Source organism: Numenius arquata, chromosome 6 (assembly GCF_964106895.1).
Source record: "Numenius arquata chromosome 6, bNumArq3.hap1.1, whole genome shotgun sequence".
Classification (NCBI taxonomy): Eukaryota; Metazoa; Chordata; class Aves; order Charadriiformes; family Scolopacidae; genus Numenius; species Numenius arquata.
The window spans coordinates 66,015,529-66,037,532 of record NC_133581.1 but is presented as its reverse complement, the minus strand read 5'-3'; the positions used below and the strand labels follow the sequence as shown (position 1 = coordinate 66,037,532).

The following is a 22,004-nucleotide window of genomic DNA, read 5'->3' as shown; positions in this document are numbered from 1 at the left end:
TCGGCTGCCACAGGACATGGTGGGTGAGCAGTGGTGGAGGCCCTGCCCCACAGCTCCCCTAGGCCTGGTAAGGAGTGTGCGATTTTCTTTTCTTTGCAAACGGTGAAGTAAAAAATAACAAAACAAACAACCGCAGACAGCATCCACTGCAGATCTGCCATCATCCTTAACTACAGGCTTTAATGTTCTACTTCCTGGGGTGGTTTCACATGAACCTCTTACAGGTACCACTGGTCTGTTATTATGGAATGGGTTGGGGTGGAAGGGACAAGATCATCTTGTTCCAAGCCCCCTGCCCTGGGCAGAGACACCTCCCACCAGACCAGGTTGCTCAAAGCCCCATCAGCCTGGTCTTGACCCCCTCCAGGGATGGGGCAGCCACAGCTTCTCTGGGCAACTGGGCCAGAGTCTCACCACCCTCAGAGTGAAAAATTTCTTCCTGAGATCTCATCCAAATCTACCCTCTTCCAGTTTGAAACCAATACTCCTCATTTTTTAACTACATACCCTTGTAAAAAAGTTCCCCCAGCTTTCCTGTAGGCCCCCCTCAGATGCTGGAAAGCTGCTGTAAGGTCTCCCTGGAGCCTTCCCTTCTCCAGGCTGAACCCCCCCAACTCTCTCAGCCTGTCCTTACAGCAGAGGGGCTCCAGCCCTCGGAGGATCTCCATGGCCTCCTCTGGACTTGCTCTAACAGGTCTACAACCTTGTGCTGAGTAACCTTGTCCTGGTAACCCTGAAGAAGCATTATTTGACTTCTAGGGTGGAACACCCTGACCAGCAGCAGGTCAGTGGTGGAGCTGCAACTGCTATTAACCTCATTGGAGTCCCAAGGGGGCCACCTGCACCACAGCCAGCCCATAACAGTGCTGCACAGACCACGTATACCTACCGAAGTCAGACCCTTGGGGTTATATTCACAACTATACCAAGAACAATTTGTATAAGAAAAGAGGCAAATATTGATACAGTTCCTCAAGAGTGATGGGTTGTCTCACACCATCCTCAAGATTAGAGCAAGAATCAAGCGTTAAATAGCTATGACCAGTGAGTATCTAGAAGCAGAGAGCCAGTCCCCTGTGTCAGGATACAGTAGGAAACACCAAGCAGTTAGAAGAAACAGTCCACACAAACCAGAATGACTTAAAGCAATACCCCACTCCAAAAAAACCCACCAATGCTGCAGTTAAAAATATAAATATATATATATCCCAGCTTATATTGTTTGCCCTCCCTACTGTATTTAAGTGCTACAGAACACTGGCACAAAGAGCGCTGTGTAGGTAGAACCAAGATAGTTGTTTTTAAGACAAGAGTTACCATAGCAAACATTAAGTTATCAGTAGCTCAGTGAGAAGGCACAGAGCCCATTTCTTATCCTTAGGACTTTACCCATACTTTTAAAGAGCATTAACTTTACTGGTGAAATTATGTGGCAAGCTCTTAATTAAAATGCAATTTCTTGAAGAGAGCTCATTTTAGATAAACTTTTTCCAGCATCCCAGCGAGAACAGGTTGTTTTTCACTTGCAAAAAGATTGTGGTAACTCAAAGCTTATCAGCTTTTACAGCGACAGTGCAAATAAAAAGTCCAGCCCATAGCTGTGGAAAGTCTCCAGCATTAGAAAACAAACAGAAAAGTAAGCCTCTGTTTAGAATAGATTTGAGTGTGGAAATCCACAGTTTGAAATCCACAAAGAAACTGATAACATAGTTAAGACCAGTTTATCATAAGGAAGTGCATGACATTTTCCAAACTTTTTTTTTTCCCCCCCAGAGGAGCAGGCAGGCAGATACAAAAGCATTAGCGAGACATATTACAGACACAAAAGTTGAAATCACATCTTCATCAGATCAGAAATAAACTTGTGACAGCAAAACTAAGCCCAGCAAGACTATGACGACCTGTCCTGTATTAAGCCATTGTCCATATTGTGTATTTCCATCAAGGACAGTGGTAGCTCATGGCCAGATAGTTTGGTTTGGTGGTTTTTTTGTTGTTTTACTTACACTTAAGTCATCTAACAGCAACCTCTAGTGGCTCAGGGAGTTGCCTGACAGATCTGTCCCTTCTTCAGCAGAAAACGAGGGGAGGACACAAGATGAAGCCCAGCAGCACCGAAGCCCTGTTCTGGAAAAGGCACTTGCTTCCAGGGAATCATAGAAGGTACCAGAACAGCCAAGGGACAGTCTTTGCACTGTTCCTTGTCACATCACCAGTCTGACCATGACACCTTTCGCAAAGGAAGCCTTGAATTCACTTGGAGATAAAGAGCCCTGTTGTTCTAGCTGCAAAATTACCAGATTTTATGTAGTGCCATTGGCTGAACTCTGCTTAAATAACAGGGATAATTAAGCCTCGAGCATCCAAGACTCTTTGTCTTTTCCTCAAGTCCATTTTAAAGGCAGTTGCAACCAACATGTTTTTGTCTGGGCCAAGCAACAAACTCCCATCATCTGAGGGGATTTCAGCAATACAAGTGGGTACTGTTTTGTTAAAATCTAATTTGTGTGATGACAAATAAGATAATTTGCTTCATTACCCCTCCACCCACAGCCTTTCTAGGTATGTTCCAGCACTGTCTAGGGCCTAGAATGTCTCCTCTGTAAAAGGAATATCAACAGCCTTAAACAAAGAGTTTATCCAACTGGTAGGATCAGAGGGATTCAGATTCCTCTGCAATCACTGTCTTCAAAACACTGAAATGACGTCATGCTGGATTTTGTAAGCTATATTGTAGACAAAAATAGATTTTGAGTTTAAACATGAAAATACAACATTGTATTTCATTGGGTTTCAGTACACTTAAAGCTGAGGGTATTTATAAAGCTAGTTTGAAGTGCACTGTTCCATGAGTTCAACAGGGGGAAAAAAGACATGTGGTTTCTGTTACAAAATACTTAAAGTGCCACCTTAATATGCATTCTATTAAAAGTACATTCATTTGGCAAATTTGTCAGCTTGACAGAAGTTGTCAGAACTCAAGTGGGTTACAGACAGCTAATCCGAAAGCAAAAAAACGTTCCACAAACTATAGAAAGGCATCAGCATTTACAGCATCCAGAACAGCATCATTTACTTAATAATCCACAGTGGTGCAATCAGGTCCAGGAACACCCTCGCTCGTGTTCCACGCTCAGAAATACAAACCCATGTATTATTATTCTTAGTTGCTTTATGGGCCATGTTATGATGCTTTCTTGAAACCTTTTAGAATGGGGTAGATGTTCTCAAACGCCTCATAGATTTCAGAACGCTCTTTTGCTCCTAGAAAGACATTTAGGAAAAAAAAAATGGTTAAGAATTAACAGAGCATTGAGAATAACTGAATGAAACTCAAACCTAATGATATTACAAACCGTGAAGAAACACAGGAGTTTAAAAGGAACTGACTATTAATTTAAGGCAAAATTTCTATCATACTTTGGCCACCTCACAAAGAACAATTTTTTAGCTTGCTTTGCTTTAAGAGTAGACTAATTTTGTTTGATCTGTGGAACGAAAACAGGAGTTGGCTACTCCTGACAGGTGCAAAACATCGGCTTTAGAAACAAGAAGGCAACTGAGAAGAATTATGGTGCTATCTGCTTATCAGTAACAGCTCTGCCTGTTGGTAAAGTGGAAAGATAGAAACAAGAAATGAAGGATATTTACTTAAATACTGAAAGTTGATCCACAGTTCGAGAACTCCCCTCCTCCAGTTCTGAGGAGCTTTTTATTTTTTATTTTTAGGCTTTTTAAGGACCTCCGTAATTTCAAAGCCAGCCTTTTCCATCCTACTGCAAGCAAATCTTTATTACCAAGTCTTGTACACTAACTATATTGCAGCAGGCATGACACTACTCTACCATGCTAGCGTGACAAACACTGGCTGCAAAAAATGCGTTTAAATGAACTAGTAGTTGGATTAAGTAGCACTCAGGAAGAATGCGTAAACCTTTCCCTCAGAATACACTTGGACATGACTAATTCATCAGTAAAGTTACTTTCAAGTTCCTTTCTCGATAAGGAAAAAATCCCAACCTTGCAGCTCAGCAAATTCAGGCTTGTCATTGCAGCTGGGCCCAGTGCTCACAGACAAGGACGTACCTTAGTGCTTTTGGGCCTGCTGCATGTTTGAGGGCATTGCAATTACAGTACCTAAAAATGCAATTGTCAGTGGAATGGAACTGGCCAGTACCATTTTACTGGACCTAAAAAGGGGGTGGGGGGAGATTGGGGAGGGAAGCATTTAAGCTTTGTACTGAGTGCCCCATTCTTCAGTTAGCTGAGCTCATTTGTGATTGATGATTTTGAGAATCTCTGGCTAAAGGCAGGCACTTCTCTTTCGTCTTTCACATCTCTCAAAGCTGTGTTATAAATATACATACAGCATTCGGGTCCTCTGGGACCAAGTACCATTTACCTTCCCGTACATCTGAAAAAAAAGTATTTTTATGATATTTACAAAAGAATCTGTTAGGAAATTCAACTTTTGTGACACGGGATCTGTGGTACAGATGTCTGCTGAGCACACTTACTCAGCAAGGCTTGTGCCTTGTGAGTGTTTTGCCAAACAGTCTGGAACAAGTTCTTAGATCTCCACCCTTTCCTCTAATAATCCCTACTAAATGTTGTCACCGAAGTGCTTTAAGAAGTTTGTTTCCTGTCCGAGCAATTTTAAATTGCTTATTGTGATATTCATATTTAAGTGACTGGGTCGTTACTAGCATGTCAGCATCCTGTTGGGATTCTGTACGTTGACACATAGCATTATACTTTGAATAAAATAAAGATACTCAAGTTTAACAACATGAAGGTCTGAGGCGCTATATGAAGCAAAATGAGGTTCTAGTGGAACAATACTGATATTGTTATCTGCAGAAAACACAGACAAGCAGCAGTAGGCATTAAAAAGAGTGGCTTTATTGTGGCAAGATACTGGTTTAACTAATGTTCAATTTAAATGCTTTCTCAGAAGTTGTGGTAGCACTTGATTACAGATGTACAGAGGGAGACCACTTACCAGTCAGTACAACTTTTCCAGACACGAAGATAAGCAGCACTATCCTTGGTTTGACCATCCTATAAATAAGGCCAGGAAATAGTTCAGGTTCATAGCTGTTTCAAAGCAAGCAAGTAAAATTAGTAAAACGCAAATACTGTTTCAGTGTTGTATGCGTAAAGTGCTCTTTAATTATACTAACAATAGAGTAATTAAACGCAGAGATTTTAGGTAGCTACCCAGGTCAGGTTTTAGACATCTTCAAGAGAAACCTGGTAGTCCCAACTGGAGCTGGTAAGAGTTCTTCATGCTCACTTTGAAAGATTTCTGAGCCACTTCTGAATGCGATTTTCCATCGCATTGAAACCACTATTGTAATCCTCAAACAGCACTCAAATCCTTCTCAGTCTGCAAAGAGCCCTTATCAGGAAGCATCTTGTGCAACTAAGACAAGATGACAGCCAAGTGAATCTTTACTATGTATTTAGCCCCCAAATTAAATGCAAAATATTAAATGCATTGCTAATAAAAGACACAATTGGATTTTGTCAGCGCTGAAATCTTCATCCTTTCCTCAGTGATAGCAATAACTAGTTCTGAACAAGCCCACTTTGAAGGCACAGCATGCACATTGCTCAGCTACAGGTTTAAATTGATGGCTAATAGACATCCAGACAAGAACAACTGAAGCGATATCCTGGAAACACACTTATTTTTGGTTCTGTATTTTGCAGCCTGGCTTCATGTCTGAAGGTGAGAAACCTTGTCCTTGCAGATGGGCGTCTGGTTTGATGGGAGTTAAGAGGCCCTGCTGAGTATTAAAGGTTCACAATGGAGCAAAGGCATAGACCAGGTTCAAGTAGCTTAAGAGCTGCTCCAATTAAACCTGAAGTGCTTAATCGAGACCGGTTATTTTCCTTTTGAAATCTGCAGTGAAGAACAATACCCACTGAGGTTTGATATTGCACTTGGCAATAACAGGAGAATGGTCAAATTGTGATCACCAGCATCATTCAGATTAAGGAGAATCTGTGGTGCAGTTGCTGATATGCAACACCACCGAAAATTGTGTCAACAATATTCACGGTTAAAGAAAGCTTTTACAAAAGAGAATATCTTCATTAACCAATTGAGCAAAGAACCCAGGAGCTTCTTGCAGTTTTTCAGCCCTTCTTCACCAGATCTAATTTACCCCAGAAGTGACTGAACAGAAGTTATCACAGAAGATAAACCTTACTATCTTTATTGTAACACATGGCATCTGCAGCCCACTTCATGCCTGCTGAACCAGCGAGCACATCTTTTGCTCACCAAAAGACATGCTTGATATTCAGCATCCAATTAATTATTACTCTGTTTTCCCAGGCTTATACAGCCTCAGAATGTTGAGTCTGTTTGCAGCTTACAAAGACACTGCTCCAGCTTGCCTGGGGTTGTATTCCAACTTCCACGTACCTGCTGAACTGCTGGTGAGTGAGAACCAAGCCTTCCAGCCGGATGGGGAACCTCACATCACAGCTCCCAACCATGTTCTGTATCTTGAAGTCCAGGAACTTGGCAGGGAACCCAAGCTTCTGCACCACGCGTGCGTACTTCCTGGCTGCCAGCCGCGATTGCTCTTCACTGGGGGAAGAGCAGAAGGGGAAAAGCAGCTTTGATTTGTGCTTTCTGCTGCTCTCAAGCTGGAATTCAGTTTGGAGCCACCACCGTGCTCATCTGTCCTCCAGAAAAGATATGCTACTGCTTAAAATAGCAAGCCTCTATCCCCAGAAGAACTTCAGTGAGCTAAAAGTGAAAAGGCACTGTGTCATTCACTTTTCTGTGGTCTATTTGAGCACATGGGAGCATGCTGTGTCACCCAGGCGTTTCCCCTCTCTTCAGAGGTTACTTTCTCAGTTCCTCAAAACAGCTTCTCGGGGCTGATCCAAGAGGTAGGCTGCAGACGCCAGTACAATCACCTGTCTGGTTTGGGATGGTGGCAGGGGTTGAAGAGGTCTCTTAAGCTGTACATTTATGCATTCTTATTGACAATTTAGGGACATAAAAAAAAAATAAAAAAAAAAAATCAAGGCAGCTGCTGAACCTGAGGAAAAGAGCTTCAAAGTACAGAAATAACCTTTGCTTTCCTCCAGTTCCCATTTTCTCTGGAGGCAGATGTGTTAACTAGTGAACGCAGACACTGAGGAGAGACTTGACAGACACAAGTTATGTCCTAACTCACTTTAAAGTCGGTGAGAAATGCAAATAACCCCTTAACAAGTCCTGGGCATTTTAGCAGCTTTTCTGCTAGTGTCTGCTCAGCTTAATCTATATTCAGGGACAGAAGCACGCAATTCGGTAGTTACTAAACCGCCATCATGAAGAAAGCTAGACATTTTTCAATACCAGTGCTTCATTTTTTTTCCCTTGCAATTATGACAGCTGTTTGCTAGATACTTTAAACAAGGTTTTCTGATGTTCTTCATCAGAATATAGGCATAGCTGCAGACCCAGACCTTTAGAGGGAAGGAAAAAACTAAAAAAAAAATAAAAAATAATAAAATACCTTTTTGCTCCTGTGCAGACCATTTTTCCTGAACTGAAGATGAGGGCTGTTGTTCGTGGCTCCCTGATTCTCATGATCACAGCAGCAAACCTCTACAAATTCAAAGGAAGACCTCGCAGTCCAGCTGAGGGATTTTGCTCGTGCTGTATCTCTGTTTATTCTTGCAAGAATTGCCACTTTCAAAGCTCAACACAGCGTGCTTTGGCTTTGAGTAAGTTTTTGTTTACCACCCTAAAGTTATTTTCCATCCCCTTAGGACTAGGGGGCTTAAAACTACAGTCACAGGACCCTTACAGAAACCTAATCTATTCCCAGTAAGTTTCTGCAATCTGGGCCACTTGCTAGAAGTATCATGTAATACCAGTCAGACTCCAGTAATTCTCTTTAATTCAGACAAGAGTTTTAACCCCCCCAGTGAGGGCTGCTTGAGCCCTTTCAGCTGGAAGGAGCTGGCCACAGGTGGGAGAGTTTATGTCCTTTCTTAAACAGCTTGCTAACATCTCATTGCTGGGGTTTTATTCAAAGAAAAAAAAAAATATTCCTTGTTGTGCCCTGTGTTTCTTTGAATTTAACAGGCCCAAATTGGAGAATTTTATCACTTTCACCTGTGGGTCAAGCCAGTGCTATTAGAAAAAGGATAAAACTTACGGTGATTTTCTGTATTAGAACCTGAGAAAGGGGAGTGCAGGTAGAGCTTCGAGTCCTTAAGATTTACCTTTGGGTTATACTCTGCATTTCTGGCATGCAGAGCTATGTTCTTCAGATCTAGTTTACAGGCCAAGTTTACAGTCGACACTATGTTCCTGAGGAACGAGAGAGGAATTTTCTTATTGCAAGAAACAAGCCACTGCAGAGCCAACCCCCAAACATTATTAGCTTAATGTGAAGTCACGCTCCAATTAATAATTGCCATCAACTAATTTCCTGCCTACCTCTTTCCCACTCTTGCATTAAGCTACTTTTGGCAAAACTTAAGTAATTCAATACCAAAATTACAGTTTCTCACAGGAGGAGATATAACAAGGTATGAAATTATTAGTCCCTGAACACTAAGTTTGTGTGTCTTCCAAGAACTACATCACTGCAGTCTTTTACAGCTTTGAATTGAACCACTGCTGAGTGCTTACAGACTTACTACAGCACTCTTAAAGCAGGTGAAGGTATGTTATTCTCTACAGGTATAAACTACTCCGTCCTTGCTCCAGCCTAGACGGGATGGGATCTTTTAACAAGGCCAGAATTTCTCTCAACTTCTTTTCATGTCCCTTTCCCCTCACTCAGTTCGGACTGTTTCTGCCCTCAGAAAAGCAGACTGTCCTCATTTAAGACCAAACCATGCTTGCTACATTCTCCGAGTGAAATTCAGAGCGGCACCTCGCAGTTTAAGCAAGACTACGACTATTCTGTATACTACATATATAATACACAAACTTACTGTAACTGAGGAACTATGCCAGAGCTTTCTGATGCAGGTGTCACTGGGGTCATAGGAGTCATTGGTGTCAGAGGAGGACATGCGCCAGATGCTTCAGGGGACGGTTGAGTAGTATCTGGGTATGACAAGCTGCTTTCATCCATGAAGATACCACCGTCCTCATTTCTTGGTATCGACCCATCAAGCTCTTTTTGCATTTCATGGCCATCTTCAGATAGATTTTGTTCTTTGTTATCTTGGGTAATATCTGGAAGAAAGCTGAGGTCCACGGAGGAGAAGTCTGTAGGAAGCTCTTTGGGCTGGTTAAATTGAGGGCTGAACAACACATCTTCAGTTGTTTGAACTGGAAGGTCTACATCATAAGGGCTCATGGGAGCAAAAAGCTGAGGACTAGTTGAGAGGTCATCCTTGAATGAAGAAAAAGTGTCATTAGCGATCTTGTATTAAAACATTAACTCTGATACTATTTAAGATTAATCTTCTATTCAATGTGGAAGTTTCAATCATTTTTCCCCCCATAGATATTGTAGCAAAGAATAGTCTTAAGATTTAAAAGTGCAACCTTTGCTCGTCTATCAGCATATAAAAAACCTAGGTAACTTCTATAGTGGAAATACGCATTTTCCCACCACACTTCAGAGGCAGTCTAGAGTTCTCCGGTAATGTCACAAACCGAGAGCTATACCTTTAGCAGTGACTGGAGGGACAACGCTGGCACTTTGCCCTTCACAGCCATTGTCACGCCTCACTTATACAAGTAACCAACATAATTGCTCAGGAGTTTTTCTGACGCAGATAACTGGCATTTTCTGGCTTCCTTTAGCTCCCATTCGGTCTATTACTAGTCCTTCTCCCTGCTGCTAGGGGACAGTGTCAGTGTTGTGTTGGGTTTGTGCAACAGAGGGCAGCAGCTCACAGAATCACGAGCAGTTTAATTCTCTGCAGCTGCTGGAGGCCACCAGTCTAATTTAACTGAGGCAGAGTCACCAGAGCCAGCATCCATTCCCAGACCAAGCATGCAACATATCTGCAAGCAAGTTCTTGCATACTAATGCCCTTCTTTATCAGCTGTTTATTATTAAAAGCTATTTAAAAGGCTTCATAATATGAGGAGGCAAGAGTTTAGCAAAGGATTTATTCCCTTCTTGATTAAGGCATCTTCTTCCAAGAAGGTGGTTTCTGCCAACACCCGCAGCAGGTGACAGCTTGGACTAGAAGATCCATACAAGAGGTTTTGCGTTCATTTAGGCATTTTTGGGCTCCAAAGCCAAAAGGACTTGAGAAGTCCAAGCACAAATCAGACCAGGGAGCCGTGCACAAGACTGAGGCCCTGGAGTTGGCAGCAACTGCCCGAGCTCCAGCAGGAGCAGGGTTTCCAGATCACTGCTTTCCAGCCCTGAGCCAGTGCTGCTCTATGTTCTGCGCTAATCAGCTCACTTAACAACACAGCCATGCACTTGGGGAGATCTCCCACTTCCTCTGCTGTGTGTTTGGCCTGGAGACACTTGGAAAACTCTTACTGAGAGACAAATCCTCCCAGAGAGCCCCTAATAGCTTGACTAGGTCTAGCTCTGTAAGCATCATGAACACCTGAGCTCAAAACTGTTTCCAAAACTGACTTCTAGATGCAGAGCCCCATATGAGATCGGGGGGGCGGAGTGCTACTGCTAATCTTTAACCCCTCAGCTCTTTGGAAAACAGGATCCAAAAGAATCTGGGAATCTCTATCTGAGAATTAAGAGGTCAGATACAAACATATTAACAGTTACAAATAACAATAACTAAAATACATCTGTTTTAAACAGATATTTTTCAAGTTAGCAACAGAGGAAGGAAGGCGCAGGCTCTGCAAGGCCTCCAGTGGGCTAAGGCTTAGCTGTACAGGAGCTAATTAGGAAAGTTTTGTATGAACCATGATGCAGAGAAGATGGTACAAAAAAGCTTCATCACAGTGAGCCTGTGGGACCGCTCGACACATCATCCTAAGGGGAATCAGAGATTAGAATGCAGTAAGTCAAAAAACCCCCACGGTTCATGGTATGGCTTAAAGAAAGAAGCTGACGGAGAAATGAGCGGTATATGAGGCTGGAAGTATTAAACAGCTGTAAAACAAGTTGAAAAAACCCAAAACTAACAGAAAGTGAACTGCGTAGAGGAGGTAGAAACAGAAAGCAAATCTTAATTTCTCACCGGGTTTCCATCTAACTGGTCTGGGAAACAGCCCTGACAGGGTTAAGCGCTGGGGAAGACTGCCTGCTCCTTAGCCAGATGCTGAGAGGCTGTGAGAGGGGGCACAAGACCATGTTTGCCTTGGGCTGGCTGCCAGGGGTTATTGCTAGAGACTGGAGGTTAATTAACTTCACCGAAGGCCCCATCATCGGCAGAGCTTTGGACATCTCCCAGCAGCTCCGGCAAGGAGATTTCACACATAGATCCCGCCTGAGATCATGAAGTTTGGGGCAGCTTGAGAGGAAAACAGCCATTTTCACTTCCACTGCAGGAATCCCTGCAACCCAGGTACACGTAAATCAAACCCAGCTGCTTTAAACAACTGACTTGTAATTGTTTTTTCTCCTTTCTGCAGCGATATCTCACCCATCCGCCATTAGCGAGTATCCCAGCAAGCCTGGGATACAAAAAGCTCAGCGGCATTTGTAAAACCCTGGTTATACCTCACCATGTTATATACTTTATAGGGCCATATTCTGACTTTAGTGACTGTCACCAGGAGGTCTCTGGATTTAAACAACACGTTTTCCTGAGCTGAAAAAGTAGTTTACAACAAGATGCACGTGCAGGAGTTGTGTTCCCTAGGTGAAGATGATGCTCCGCTGCAGAGTCCAGCCCTCTCCTAGTCCCTCAACCCTGTGGTTTCTGCAACCCTCTGAGAGCAGGAGGGCTACTGTAAATACCAGAAAAAATGATTTTTTTTTTTGCAAATATTTGCCAGCGAGCACAAAGACGTCCAAGCCCCCGGCCCCACAGTGCCAACACACCCCATTACATAGGCCGGTCCTTGCAAACAGCAAGAGTTTAAATGCAAGCAGCGTTCCTCTTGGGGACAACCTCCCTCAGCAGAGACCCCCTCCAGCAGCTCTGGACCATTATAGCCCAGTACTCGCTTATTCAAGGCAGGGCCGGAGATGGTGGCCAGGCTGTTTAGGGCACAGAGGATCCCTGATGGGTGACAGAGAACCCCCAGAGCCACCATACTTCAGGCGCAGACAGGAAACTGTGTACAGCGCGGCGTTGGTGGTATAGTGGTGAGCATAGCTGCCTTCCAAGCAGTTGACCCGGGTTCGATTCCCGGCCAACGCAGCTTTTTTTGTTTCTCTACTCTTTTCCTTCCCCCCCACCTTTTCTTTTACCTGCCCTCCGCAGCGCTCCAGGTACCGCTCCAGCGGCGAGACGCCGTCCATGGGCACGGATAGACACCCCCCCCCGACACCCTCCCAGCCCCTGTTTTAACCCCGAGGGGGCGGCAGCTGCGTCTCGTCGGGGAGCGGGGCCCAGCGCAGCTGGTTTTAAATAGGCGGGCGCTGCGGGTCCCTCTCGGCTGTGATTGCTACCCCCATCAAACAGCCTCTGAGCCTTTCACCTGCCCTTGGCGGGGCTGTCCGCAGGGGTTTGCTCCATCCTGGGGAAAGCCTAGAGAAATCAGTGGGCTTCACCTGAGCCAGCTCCAGAGCTCCCCTGAGCCCCTTCTCAGGGCTGAAGATAAATGGGGAGCTAGAGCTGTGGCTTAGACCTTGCAAAGATAAAGCACCTCTAGCTGGTGCTTTGTAGCCAGCAAGTGTTAACGTGCCCTTAATTTCTCCCACCTGCCTCATCAAGTGCAATAAGGCACATCTGGAGCCCGAGCCCAAAACTATCCGCCTCAAACTCAAGGCATAGCAATGAAATGGCCTAATCTCAGCTGGGCCAGCGCTGCTAACGATGCTAAGGGGGAGGAAGCCATTACTCCTTGCAATCACTGCTGTCCTCCCCTTGCAGACGTTTTCCCCGCTGCTGTCTGTTTCCACCCTCCGTGAATGATGATTTAAGGCCATTCCCTTCTCAAAAGACTCATGTGTGGAGAGTCTGGGCGCGAGGTAGCGTGTTCCCAGGAGGGAGTTTGTGTTGTGCCGACGCAGCTCGGCTCGGGTGCTGCTTGACATGACACCAGCAGTTGCTGACTCGTTCCTTCTCTCCTGTCCTGTCATCGCACGGTGATGGATGGATGGGTTTCTGTGAAGGCACAGCTGGGGACACATCCTCATCCCTGCCTGGGCTGCTGGATGTGCTGACTGCCATGATCAATGTCCCTGTTGCTCCGCTAGACAGGGCTTTGCTTTCCGCTGTGAGATTTGCTTGCAAACAGCTGGATGAGCTGAAAAAACCCACCTTTTGGAAGAAGATGTCACAGCCCAGGCACACAGCAGGTCTTTGGGAGGTGCTGCCGGGCTCTTCTTGCTGCCTGAGAGGTGTGAAGGATTAGATTTGCATCCTTTATCCGTGGGGCAGAGCCTACGTTGCTGAGGAGCATCCTTCCCTCCTCACCACAGCCTGCTGGGCTGGTTTTGTGGTATTTCTGGGACTCGCTTTGCCCCGGTGCTTTACAGGTGCCAAATCCCCCCGGCCCCGGAAAAATTCAGCCTCCGGCAGGTTGATTTACATCACACCGCCCGTCCCCGGGCAGCCAGGAGGCAAGTCGGGCAGCAAAGCAAGGAGAGGACTCTCTGTGAGGTTGCACCTTGAATTACAGAGGCTGGTGGAGCTCAGGTCGGACCAGTTCAGGATGGTTAAAATTAATACATCCTATTTAGGGCTGGAAGGTGATTGGGGTGTTTGCAGGCAGCTCCATGGTCCTAGCACAACAGGATGGGTTGCCGAGGGCTGTGGTTTCCCCCCTGTATGAACACTGGTGCTGTGCTTAAGTTGGGAAGCTGGAGTATTGTGGTGGTCGTGGTGTTTCTGTGGTGTAGCCCTGCATGTAGCATTGCAGCATTGCTGTGAGTTTCCTCAACTAATTAATCCTTCATTGCACTGCAGAACCCCCTGGAGATGAGATAGGTTCATCCTGCAGCTCCCAGGGACTGATTTGTCCGCCTTTTGTGAATGTGAGATGGAGAGGTCGAACCATAATGTTTAAGTGAGAGGCCATATCAGAGAGAAACGTAAAATACAAATCTCTTGATATTGGTGTTGCTTCTTGCCTTGGATGAGCACCAGGTGGAAGTGATGTGATTTTGGGTAAGTCATGGAGTTTGGTGTCTCTTCTGTTGAATGGATGTAGGATTGTTTACCCATCTTGAGGTGGAGAAGTAGTTAAGATGTTTAGAAAGCTGAGAGATCGTCGGAGAAGTCAAGAGTCACATTGTGTGGGTGATTCAAGCTCTTGGGGTTGCTTTGAGGTAGAGGAAGGGTCTTCTGGATGCTGCCCAAGGGAGGGGAGGCATGTCCATGCCTCGGGAGGCCTCTGTGCTTGCAACCTCCTCCTTGAAGCTGGGCATCCACTTGTGGATACTCAGTGAGTTGGGTGTCCCATGATGGGGAGCCCCAGTGAGTGGAGGTGCAGGTGGTGGGGAGGTCAAGAGAGTAGTGATCCAGCGAACAGGAAGCAATGAGTCCCTGGGCTTCCCCCTCCCTGAGTCTCCTGGTCTCTGGGTCTTCCCTTCTTAGTCATCAGAGGCATCATCCTCTCTCTGCTTCGAGGTTGTGTTCTTCCTTCCTTCTTCAGCAGGAGACTCCGACCCCCGTCATCAGCTGGACAGATGTTAATTTTAAATGTATCACTTGGGACTCGTGAGACTTACCTGCTGGGTTTCTGATCATCCAGGTCAAATAACATTAGAAAGGGCAACTAGTTTTCCTATCTCTGCTTAAAAAAGATTATTTCTGTCTCAAACCTTGCCTTTTTTTTTTTTTTTTCCTCCCTTTTTTTTCAGATTTTTCTTCCCTTTGGGAAGCACCAACCGCCTGAGGCCAGGCTGAGGTGACTCAGGAGCAGGACCGCTCGGAGCAGGGAAGGAGCCGAGCAGGAGGCAGCCCCTGCGCACGTCCCCGAGCGGCAGGAGCCGGTTACGGGGTGATGAATCACTCAAGTGCATAGTTACTACTGTAATGATGGATTGTCATGAGTCTTAATTAGCAAATTGGCTAATTTTACTTAGAAAGTTGATGATTAGTACAACAGTGAGTGCTTTGTGTGTTCTTTGTAAGTCATTCAACATCATTCTTCCTTGGGTAACTAATTGGAGAAGACTATTCCACAGAGCTCCTGTTAGCATTCCTGTATCGCTCTCTTAAACGTTTCTCTAGCAGACATTCCTGTGTTACCTGGATGCCGTAACCTGGTTATGGGACGGGACTGATCGCAGGAGACTTCCAAAAACCTGGAAGGGACAAGGAGCAAGTCAGTGAGGAAGCTCTACCTGCTTTATTCATTAGTGCTCTCAGCAGCTGCTTCTATTCCAGCAATGCCGTGAATGCCTTGCTGCCTGCTTTGAAGTTGGTCATTCTGATTTGGCTTTGTCTTATCTTTTTCAGGAGCCAGTTTGAGAATTAAAAGCTCGTGATTGACAACGTTCTGCTTTCTGCTCTCCTGAGCTTTATGCTAAACTTTTATAGCTGTAATTGTCCCGGGTGTAGCTTGCATCTCCTGGTGCCCTCACTGCCTGCAACATTAAAGCCCTGCCTTTAGAGGAGGTAGAAGAGCAACCGAGAGCAGGATTGTGTTCTGGGAAAAAAGCGATATATTACGCATGAGATGTCTCCGAACGTAGCACCTTCCAATTACCCCAGGACTCTACACTTCTCTGTTAACAGCAGAATCCAAGTCTTGATGTGAAGGTGATCCCTTCTGTTTGGTTTAGCCCTGTTTTGGTCCCTGTGCCTCGAGTCCCCTCTTGCCAGGGATGTAAATAGAGGGAGGTGCTGAGGAGGACCCCAAAGTGGGGTCAGAGAGAGGAGCAGGCGAGCTGCGGGGAGGTCAGTGGGCTCTGCAAGAGCAAAGGACCTGTGTGGAGCTGACGAGGCTCTCGAGAAGCAGCTGCAGCCCAAAAGGCAACTCAGAGGTAGATGCTGGAGCGCCTTCGGTCTGACAAGTGTGACCATCACTCTTTCATACTTATTTGTCCCATAATATTCTATTCTAGATCTGTTCAATGCTTGTCAGCATCAGCAGATACTGGATTTATTGCCAGGGAAGAAGACACCGTGACTACTCAGTGAGTAATAGTGAGTAATTTGACTTTTAATTGCGAATTGCGAAGCGTATCATCATTAGGTTATGCTGGTGTAAATATGAACAGAAACAGGTCCATTAGGTTTGATAGTTGAGTCTAACTTGCCCATGTGTAAATCAGGAGTAAACCTCTTAGGGAAGTTGGGTCAGAATAATTCAGTTTTCCAGGTTTTCTGGGAGATGGGAAGAAGGGCTGCAACTTCCTGTTTGCCTGTGCCCCTTCCTGTATCAGCTGATGCAGCCCCAGGTCGCACAGTGGTAAAGCTGCCTCTTCTTTGTCCTGGTTAAACTGGGGCTCTCTTCTTCCCTGGAAAGGACAGTAATGGGGGATTTGGATAGTTTTTTGCAAACATTAGTGGTCTCTCAGCATTTCTCTGCTAATGTATCCGCCTTCTATCCTTGCTGGCAACGACCAGCGTGAGGTCAACGCTCGGCGTGCATTGACTTCTGGACCAGGGAAGAAAGTCACTTCTGTCAGATGGAAAAGGGGTAAACTGGCTAGAAAAGAGCCATTTTTTTCTGGCTTCTACAGCACTATTATGTGCAATGAAGACACTAACTGCCCCCATGTCAGAGAATTGCTGAGAACCAGACCCAGAGAGGATTGCCAAATCCTCCGCTGAATGCCAGAGGAAGCACTGTAAGTAAAAGCCATCTGTCTCAACTGAAAGGCTGAATGGTGACTTGAAAACTATACAGTTAACTTCATTTAATTTTCCTATCTGTGCAAAGCAACACACTGATTAAACGAAGGCATTCTGTGTGGTGTTTGCATAGAAATCCACTCCTCCCGACCCAGCCGCGCTCTTAAGCCTTGCACTGCGGTGTGGGGGAGAGCACATCACTCTATTTTTATTTTTCATTCTGTGTTGCATTTAAAATATGGCCAGAAAAGGGGGGGGGTGGGAGGGGGGATGAAGGAGGGGGCTTTAAACATTGGCTGCCACCTTAATTGCAACCTAGCAATTAATGGCTAGAGGCTTTCTTGGATGGCTCCTCCCTGAATGTCACACACAAATAGGTCTGACACCTGGGTTTGGAAGTATTCTGCCGGGCTTTTTGTTAAGTCATCTCTCTAATTTTTGTGCCAAATGGGCTGCCTAAATTGAATTGCATTTAAATGAGGTGAGCGCGCGATGGATCATCTGACTGCTGCTGTTTCCCTCCAAGTTTGGTGACAAATCGCTCTAACGCAAACACCGTGTCTCGTATCTTGAACTCACTGCTGCAATTAAATACTGATCCTTTAAGCCTTATCTGGAAAAAAACCCAACAATATAGTAATAACACTTGTGCGTGTTTGCACAGAAAAGCAGAGGTGTGTGCGTGTAGCAGACGCTAACGGACCTCTGTTAATTTATTTTGCAGGGGTCGCAGTAACACTGCAGACATGAGCAATGACATTAGTGTGTCTGGGACCTTCAGCGCCAGCTCTCCAGGAATCGGAGCGTATTCTGTGATGCCTTCACCGCTGTGTCAGCTGAGCTGTGCCACCACTAGGGCTTTTATTAGCTTATTATATAGGGGAGGACAACTAAATACTATGCAAATACAGTGAGCCAAGGAGGGGGGTTGACCAGGCACCGAAATCCCCCTAAAAGTTAGTTTTGTCTGAGTGATCAGCAAAATATAGTGAGTGACACCGGAATGAGTCTGCAGGGTGTGCAGCTCGGCGATTAGTCAGTTCTCATTACCTCTTCCTCCAATTAACGGCGAGCAAATCAGCGCTCCTGAGTCAACTCAGGAGAAACCAGACTTCCCCAAAATGCTGCCAGATGTCAGCAGAAGCTCCGATCCCCCCCCGCCATGACCTTTTAGTACTTTTAACACCCATAATTAACTGTGAGCACAGTCGTGTTTCTGTCGCTCTAACCCTTTGCCCCTCATCTGCCCATAAACGCCGTTAGTTTGGCCGTGACGAGGGAGCCCCTGCCCAGCCCTGCCGCCGTGTGCTCCTGCACTTCTTCCCATTTCATCCCAGCCAAGCAGGAATCCAGCCAGGGATCCAGCCTCATCCCCCCCATATGGGTCTTCCTCACTCCTCCTTGCTCTCTTTGCATTTTATGTTGTTAATAAGTTTTCCCTGGATCAGGTTATGGCATTAGATTATGGACATTGTGCTTTCTTATATTTTAACTTTTTGGTCAGTGTACAGAAGTTAATATAAGTTAATATTTCCCATACAATCCAAGTTAAATATTCCCCATATTATGGAATATTTGTATGTATTGTTGGTGTCTGCGGGCTGTGGAAGAAGCTAACTTGTCACAGCGCCCTTCCTTATGAAGGTGTCATTTTTTTCCTTTATTTTCTTCGGTTCACTTATCTGTGACCTGTCAGAAATCATTAAATGCCGTGATTGTTTTGGCCTCCCTTCAGTGGGCATTTACCCAACTTGTAAACACCAGAGTAGCTCCCCCGGGCTCTGTTTCCACTCGGACCATTTGACGGGGCTCAGGTAGAGATGCTGAGATCTGTCGGCAATGCTTCGAGGAAAATTAAGAACCCATCTGGGCGTGTGTTTGTGAAGGTCCTAAGTTGGCTGTTTTCTAAAACCCAAATCGCGTTGCTCAGATCCATTAGGTTTTGGCCGTTAACATTAAAAATACACACATTTATCCCCAGGTATTTTTACAGTCCTCTTTACCCCCAAATTGGCGTGGGCAGAGCTGCTATCTGAAACAAATGAAGTGTGTGAGGACAGACAGTTTAAAGGCGTTGAGGAATGCGGCTGCTTCAGACCTCTGACATCTCACTCCACTCTCACCTAATTTGTTAATGGGTATGTTTTTCCCTGTAGGACAATTATGCTTTTCTCTGTGACGTTTTATAAAGGACCTTCTAAACCTCCTTTTGTCCCTTTGGGTAAAATCAGTTGAATTGGCTTCTTTTCCTGTGCCTTTCTGTTTTCCCTAGAGAATTTGAGTTGGTTCTTAACCCCTTCTGTCCTCCAGGCCTTATGAGTGGTGTGATAGAAACCCGGAGATGTCTTACCAGTCTAGATACAATGTGGGCAGATGGTTCACTGGGGAGATGGTTGTTGGTATCTAAAAGAATCGGATATATAGGCGAAGAGGAGAATATTGGCTTATTTTAAGTATGAGGAGCTAAACCAGCAACTCGCAGAGGGATGTACGGGGAGTTTGTGACACCGCAGGCAATTGTCACTGGATCCCTGGGGCACCAGCGATCCTTACGCTGTTCGCAGGACATCTCCTCGGACCCAAGGATTTGCAAACGTTTCCAAGTCTCCAGCCACCCTTGGGACGTGGGTGCCTGTCACTGCAGGTGGTGGCAAAGTGGGGACCGGAGAACAAAGATCCCCTCTGGTGTGACACTCATTACAGCAGGCAGGCGGCCGCGTCCCTTGTGTAGCTGCAGACAAAATACTTTAATATTAAACTCACTCCACGGTGGCGTGAGCAGCTGGGATGGTTCCTGCGCTCTTGATTTACCCAGATGGGCCACCGGCCCCTTTGCCCTGCGTTTCCTTAGAAGTTTGTCACCTCCTGACGCACGCCGTTCCCGTGATGCCCCGCAGAGCTCCATCCGTGTCCTTCCCCGGCTGCAGGGAGGGAAACGTGCTGAGCCAGCCCTGCCGGCTGCCTCAGCGGTGGGACACCTTATCCTCCTGCTGACAGAGCCCTTGGAGCAGAAGGTCTGTCCGACTTCCCGTTTCTTTCCCCCCCCCCCCCCAGTCTCACTGCGTATCGTTTCTCTTTGCTCCCCATTTCCAGGTGAGTCACAGGTCTGTGCTCAGCGGGGGCATTGCAAACGTGGGATTTTTTTTTTTTTTTTCCTGTGTCATTCCTTCACTTGCTTCGCTTCATGATACCCACCTCTTAAAAAAATCATCTTCTGCTGGGATGCTACCAAGAAAGAGGAAGAACACTCGAAACTTGCTTTGAAACAGTACCCCCGGTGTGAATTCGGAGCACGGTTATTATTGTGCTGCTTGGAAAGCTGCTTTTCTGCCCGGCTTCCCTGTGATCCCTTTAGCTGGATCTGATACTGAAGGCTTGAAATCTCCAGATTAGAAATTAAATTCCACCTCTATGGCCCAGACCTGACGACCCACCGGAGCCACAGCGAATAGGTTTTCCTTTACAGTGAGCTCTTCCAGCTGTAGCTGTTCCTTCTCGGTCAAGATTCAACTCCTTGGGAGGAAAATCTAATGAAATCCATGCCGTACCGGTGGAAGAATAATTAGTGACTTGAAAATGAGCAGAGATTGTTCAGATCGGTGGCAGGACCTGATATTGCAAAGATTTAGGTGCTGCTGCTACTTTGGGTATAAACCTCAGCGTTTTGGGAGCGGGCATGCGTGCAGCTTGGGTGTCTGGTATGGGAACAGCGGGAAGGGAAGGGAAGGGAAGGGAAGGGAAGGGAAGGGAAGGGAAGGGAAGGGAAGGGAAGGGAAGGGAAGGGAAGGGAAGGGAAGGGAAGGGAAGGGAAGGGAAGGGAAGGGAAGGGGTTTCCCATTGGGATGTCCTGGGGGATTTCCATTTTTCATTGCGAGTGTGAACGCATAGAGCAAGTAGTCCCAGGCCCGTGCGAGGAGTGAAGAGGCTGAAGGAAAACTGGCAGAAATCATGGTTTAAGTCTGATCGCTCTGGAAACATCAGTCACTGGGATGGGCACTGGGTTGTCTGGGTGTCTTTAATGGCTCTGCTCATTGTTGGTCTTTTTGGAACATGACAGAATTGAACAGCAGAGTCTTAACTCCCCTGTTTTGGGCTTTTCGGTGCTCTGTTACAATGGTGAAATCCAGAAATGGAAGGTGAATGTATTTTATAAATACACATCTATTTTTTTTTCAGTAAGCTCTGAACCAGCTTCTAACAATTCACTTTGTTAGCTGGATCTTCAGCAGTACAAAATGTGACCGTGATCATCTCGGCTTAATTAAAAACATCCATACGTTGTGATAGCGCATGGATTATGCGGAAACTCGTATTAGCCTGACAGATTTTTACACTGGTCACATACAATGTCATGGTTTAGATCGTTGGCTTTTTTTATTACCAGCTTTTATTCTTCTCGCAAGAGTTTCCAGCGTCATTTCTGCTGACAGATGCTGCTTAGGACAGATGTATTTTTATTCCCTTACAGTTGGGTTGAATCAAACATCTTTTTCCATGTAGCTCAAGTTTCCGCAGTGGAATTACTCCTAGTTTACTACTCCGAGAAGAAAATTATAGTCATTTTTGTGACAGCCTTTAGCAGCAGTTGAAATCTTTCTCGCACACGTGCGTGCGATCTATTAATTTCCACTCCCTACCAATTGTAAGAATTCGGGCTCGTAAACATTGTAAAAAAACTGAAGGCAAGTAAAGAGAGACGGGGAGAAAATCCAGTATTTGGTCATGGGTTTTTTTTTTTTTTCCCCAGCTGGAACCAGTGAGGTGTTGAAACTCGCGGGGCGTTCGTTTCTGGCATTGATAAGGATCTCTCACGTTCTTATATAAAATGCTAAATTAACAATAACCGGCTCCCATGACTTCCAGCTTGCCTCCTTTCTCTCGGGCCTTCTCTCAATCTACAAGATCTGGAAGGCTTTTTCCCTGCGATCTGAGAAAGCAAAATTCCTGACGAAACTAAGGACTCGGGGCTCCTGTGGCTTTTTTTTTTTTCCCCACGAGCGGTTGCCTAATGTGACCGGGATCTCGGTGACTGGTTGCATTATTTCCTCCCTGCGGTTGGGGATATTCAGCATCATTAGCCCGGCCGGCTGCGTTGCCGGGCTGGCAGCCCAGAGAGCCAACCGTGTCCTGGGCTGCATCAGGAGAAGTGTGGCCAGCAGGTCTCGCGAGGTGAT

At 45.7% G+C, this 22,004-nt stretch overlaps 1 protein-coding gene and 1 non-coding gene across 2 annotated transcripts; one reads left to right on the top strand and one right to left on the bottom strand.

Annotated features, from left to right (window-relative positions):
- Nucleotides 1-896: 896 nt before the first annotated feature.
- TBPL2 (TATA-box binding protein like 2) lies at nt 897-12,380 on the bottom strand. Its single transcript, XM_074148924.1, has 7 exons — nt 12,330-12,380; nt 8,962-9,368; nt 8,242-8,329; nt 7,527-7,618; nt 6,437-6,604; nt 5,003-5,097; nt 897-3,264 (listed from the first exon to the last, which is right to left on the bottom strand). Exons 1-7 carry the CDS (start codon nt 12,378-12,380, stop codon nt 3,185-3,187), a joined length of 981 nt encoding a protein of 326 aa, XP_074005025.1. The 3' UTR covers nt 897-3,184.
- TRNAG-UCC (transfer RNA glycine (anticodon UCC)) lies at nt 12,208-12,279 on the top strand. The gene has a single exon. It is a non-coding gene; the product is annotated as a tRNA-Gly (tRNA).
- Nucleotides 12,381-22,004: the final 9,624 nt, after the last annotated feature.

What these genes read in the sequence shown, in the direction of transcription:
- TBPL2 (XM_074148924.1), bottom strand. Translation starts at nt 12,380, where the DNA reads ATGGACGGCGTCTCGCCGCTGGAGCGGTACCTGGAGCGCTGCGGAGGG. An exon ending in GGCATAGTTCCTCAGTTACA is followed by an intron (nt 8,330 to 8,961) that starts GTAAGTTTGTGT and finishes CTCGTTCCTCAG; the next exon opens with GAACATAGTGTCGACTGTAA. An exon ending in ATGCAGAGTATAACCCAAAG is followed by an intron (nt 7,619 to 8,241) that starts GTAAATCTTAAG and finishes TTGAATTTGTAG; the next exon opens with AGGTTTGCTGCTGTGATCAT.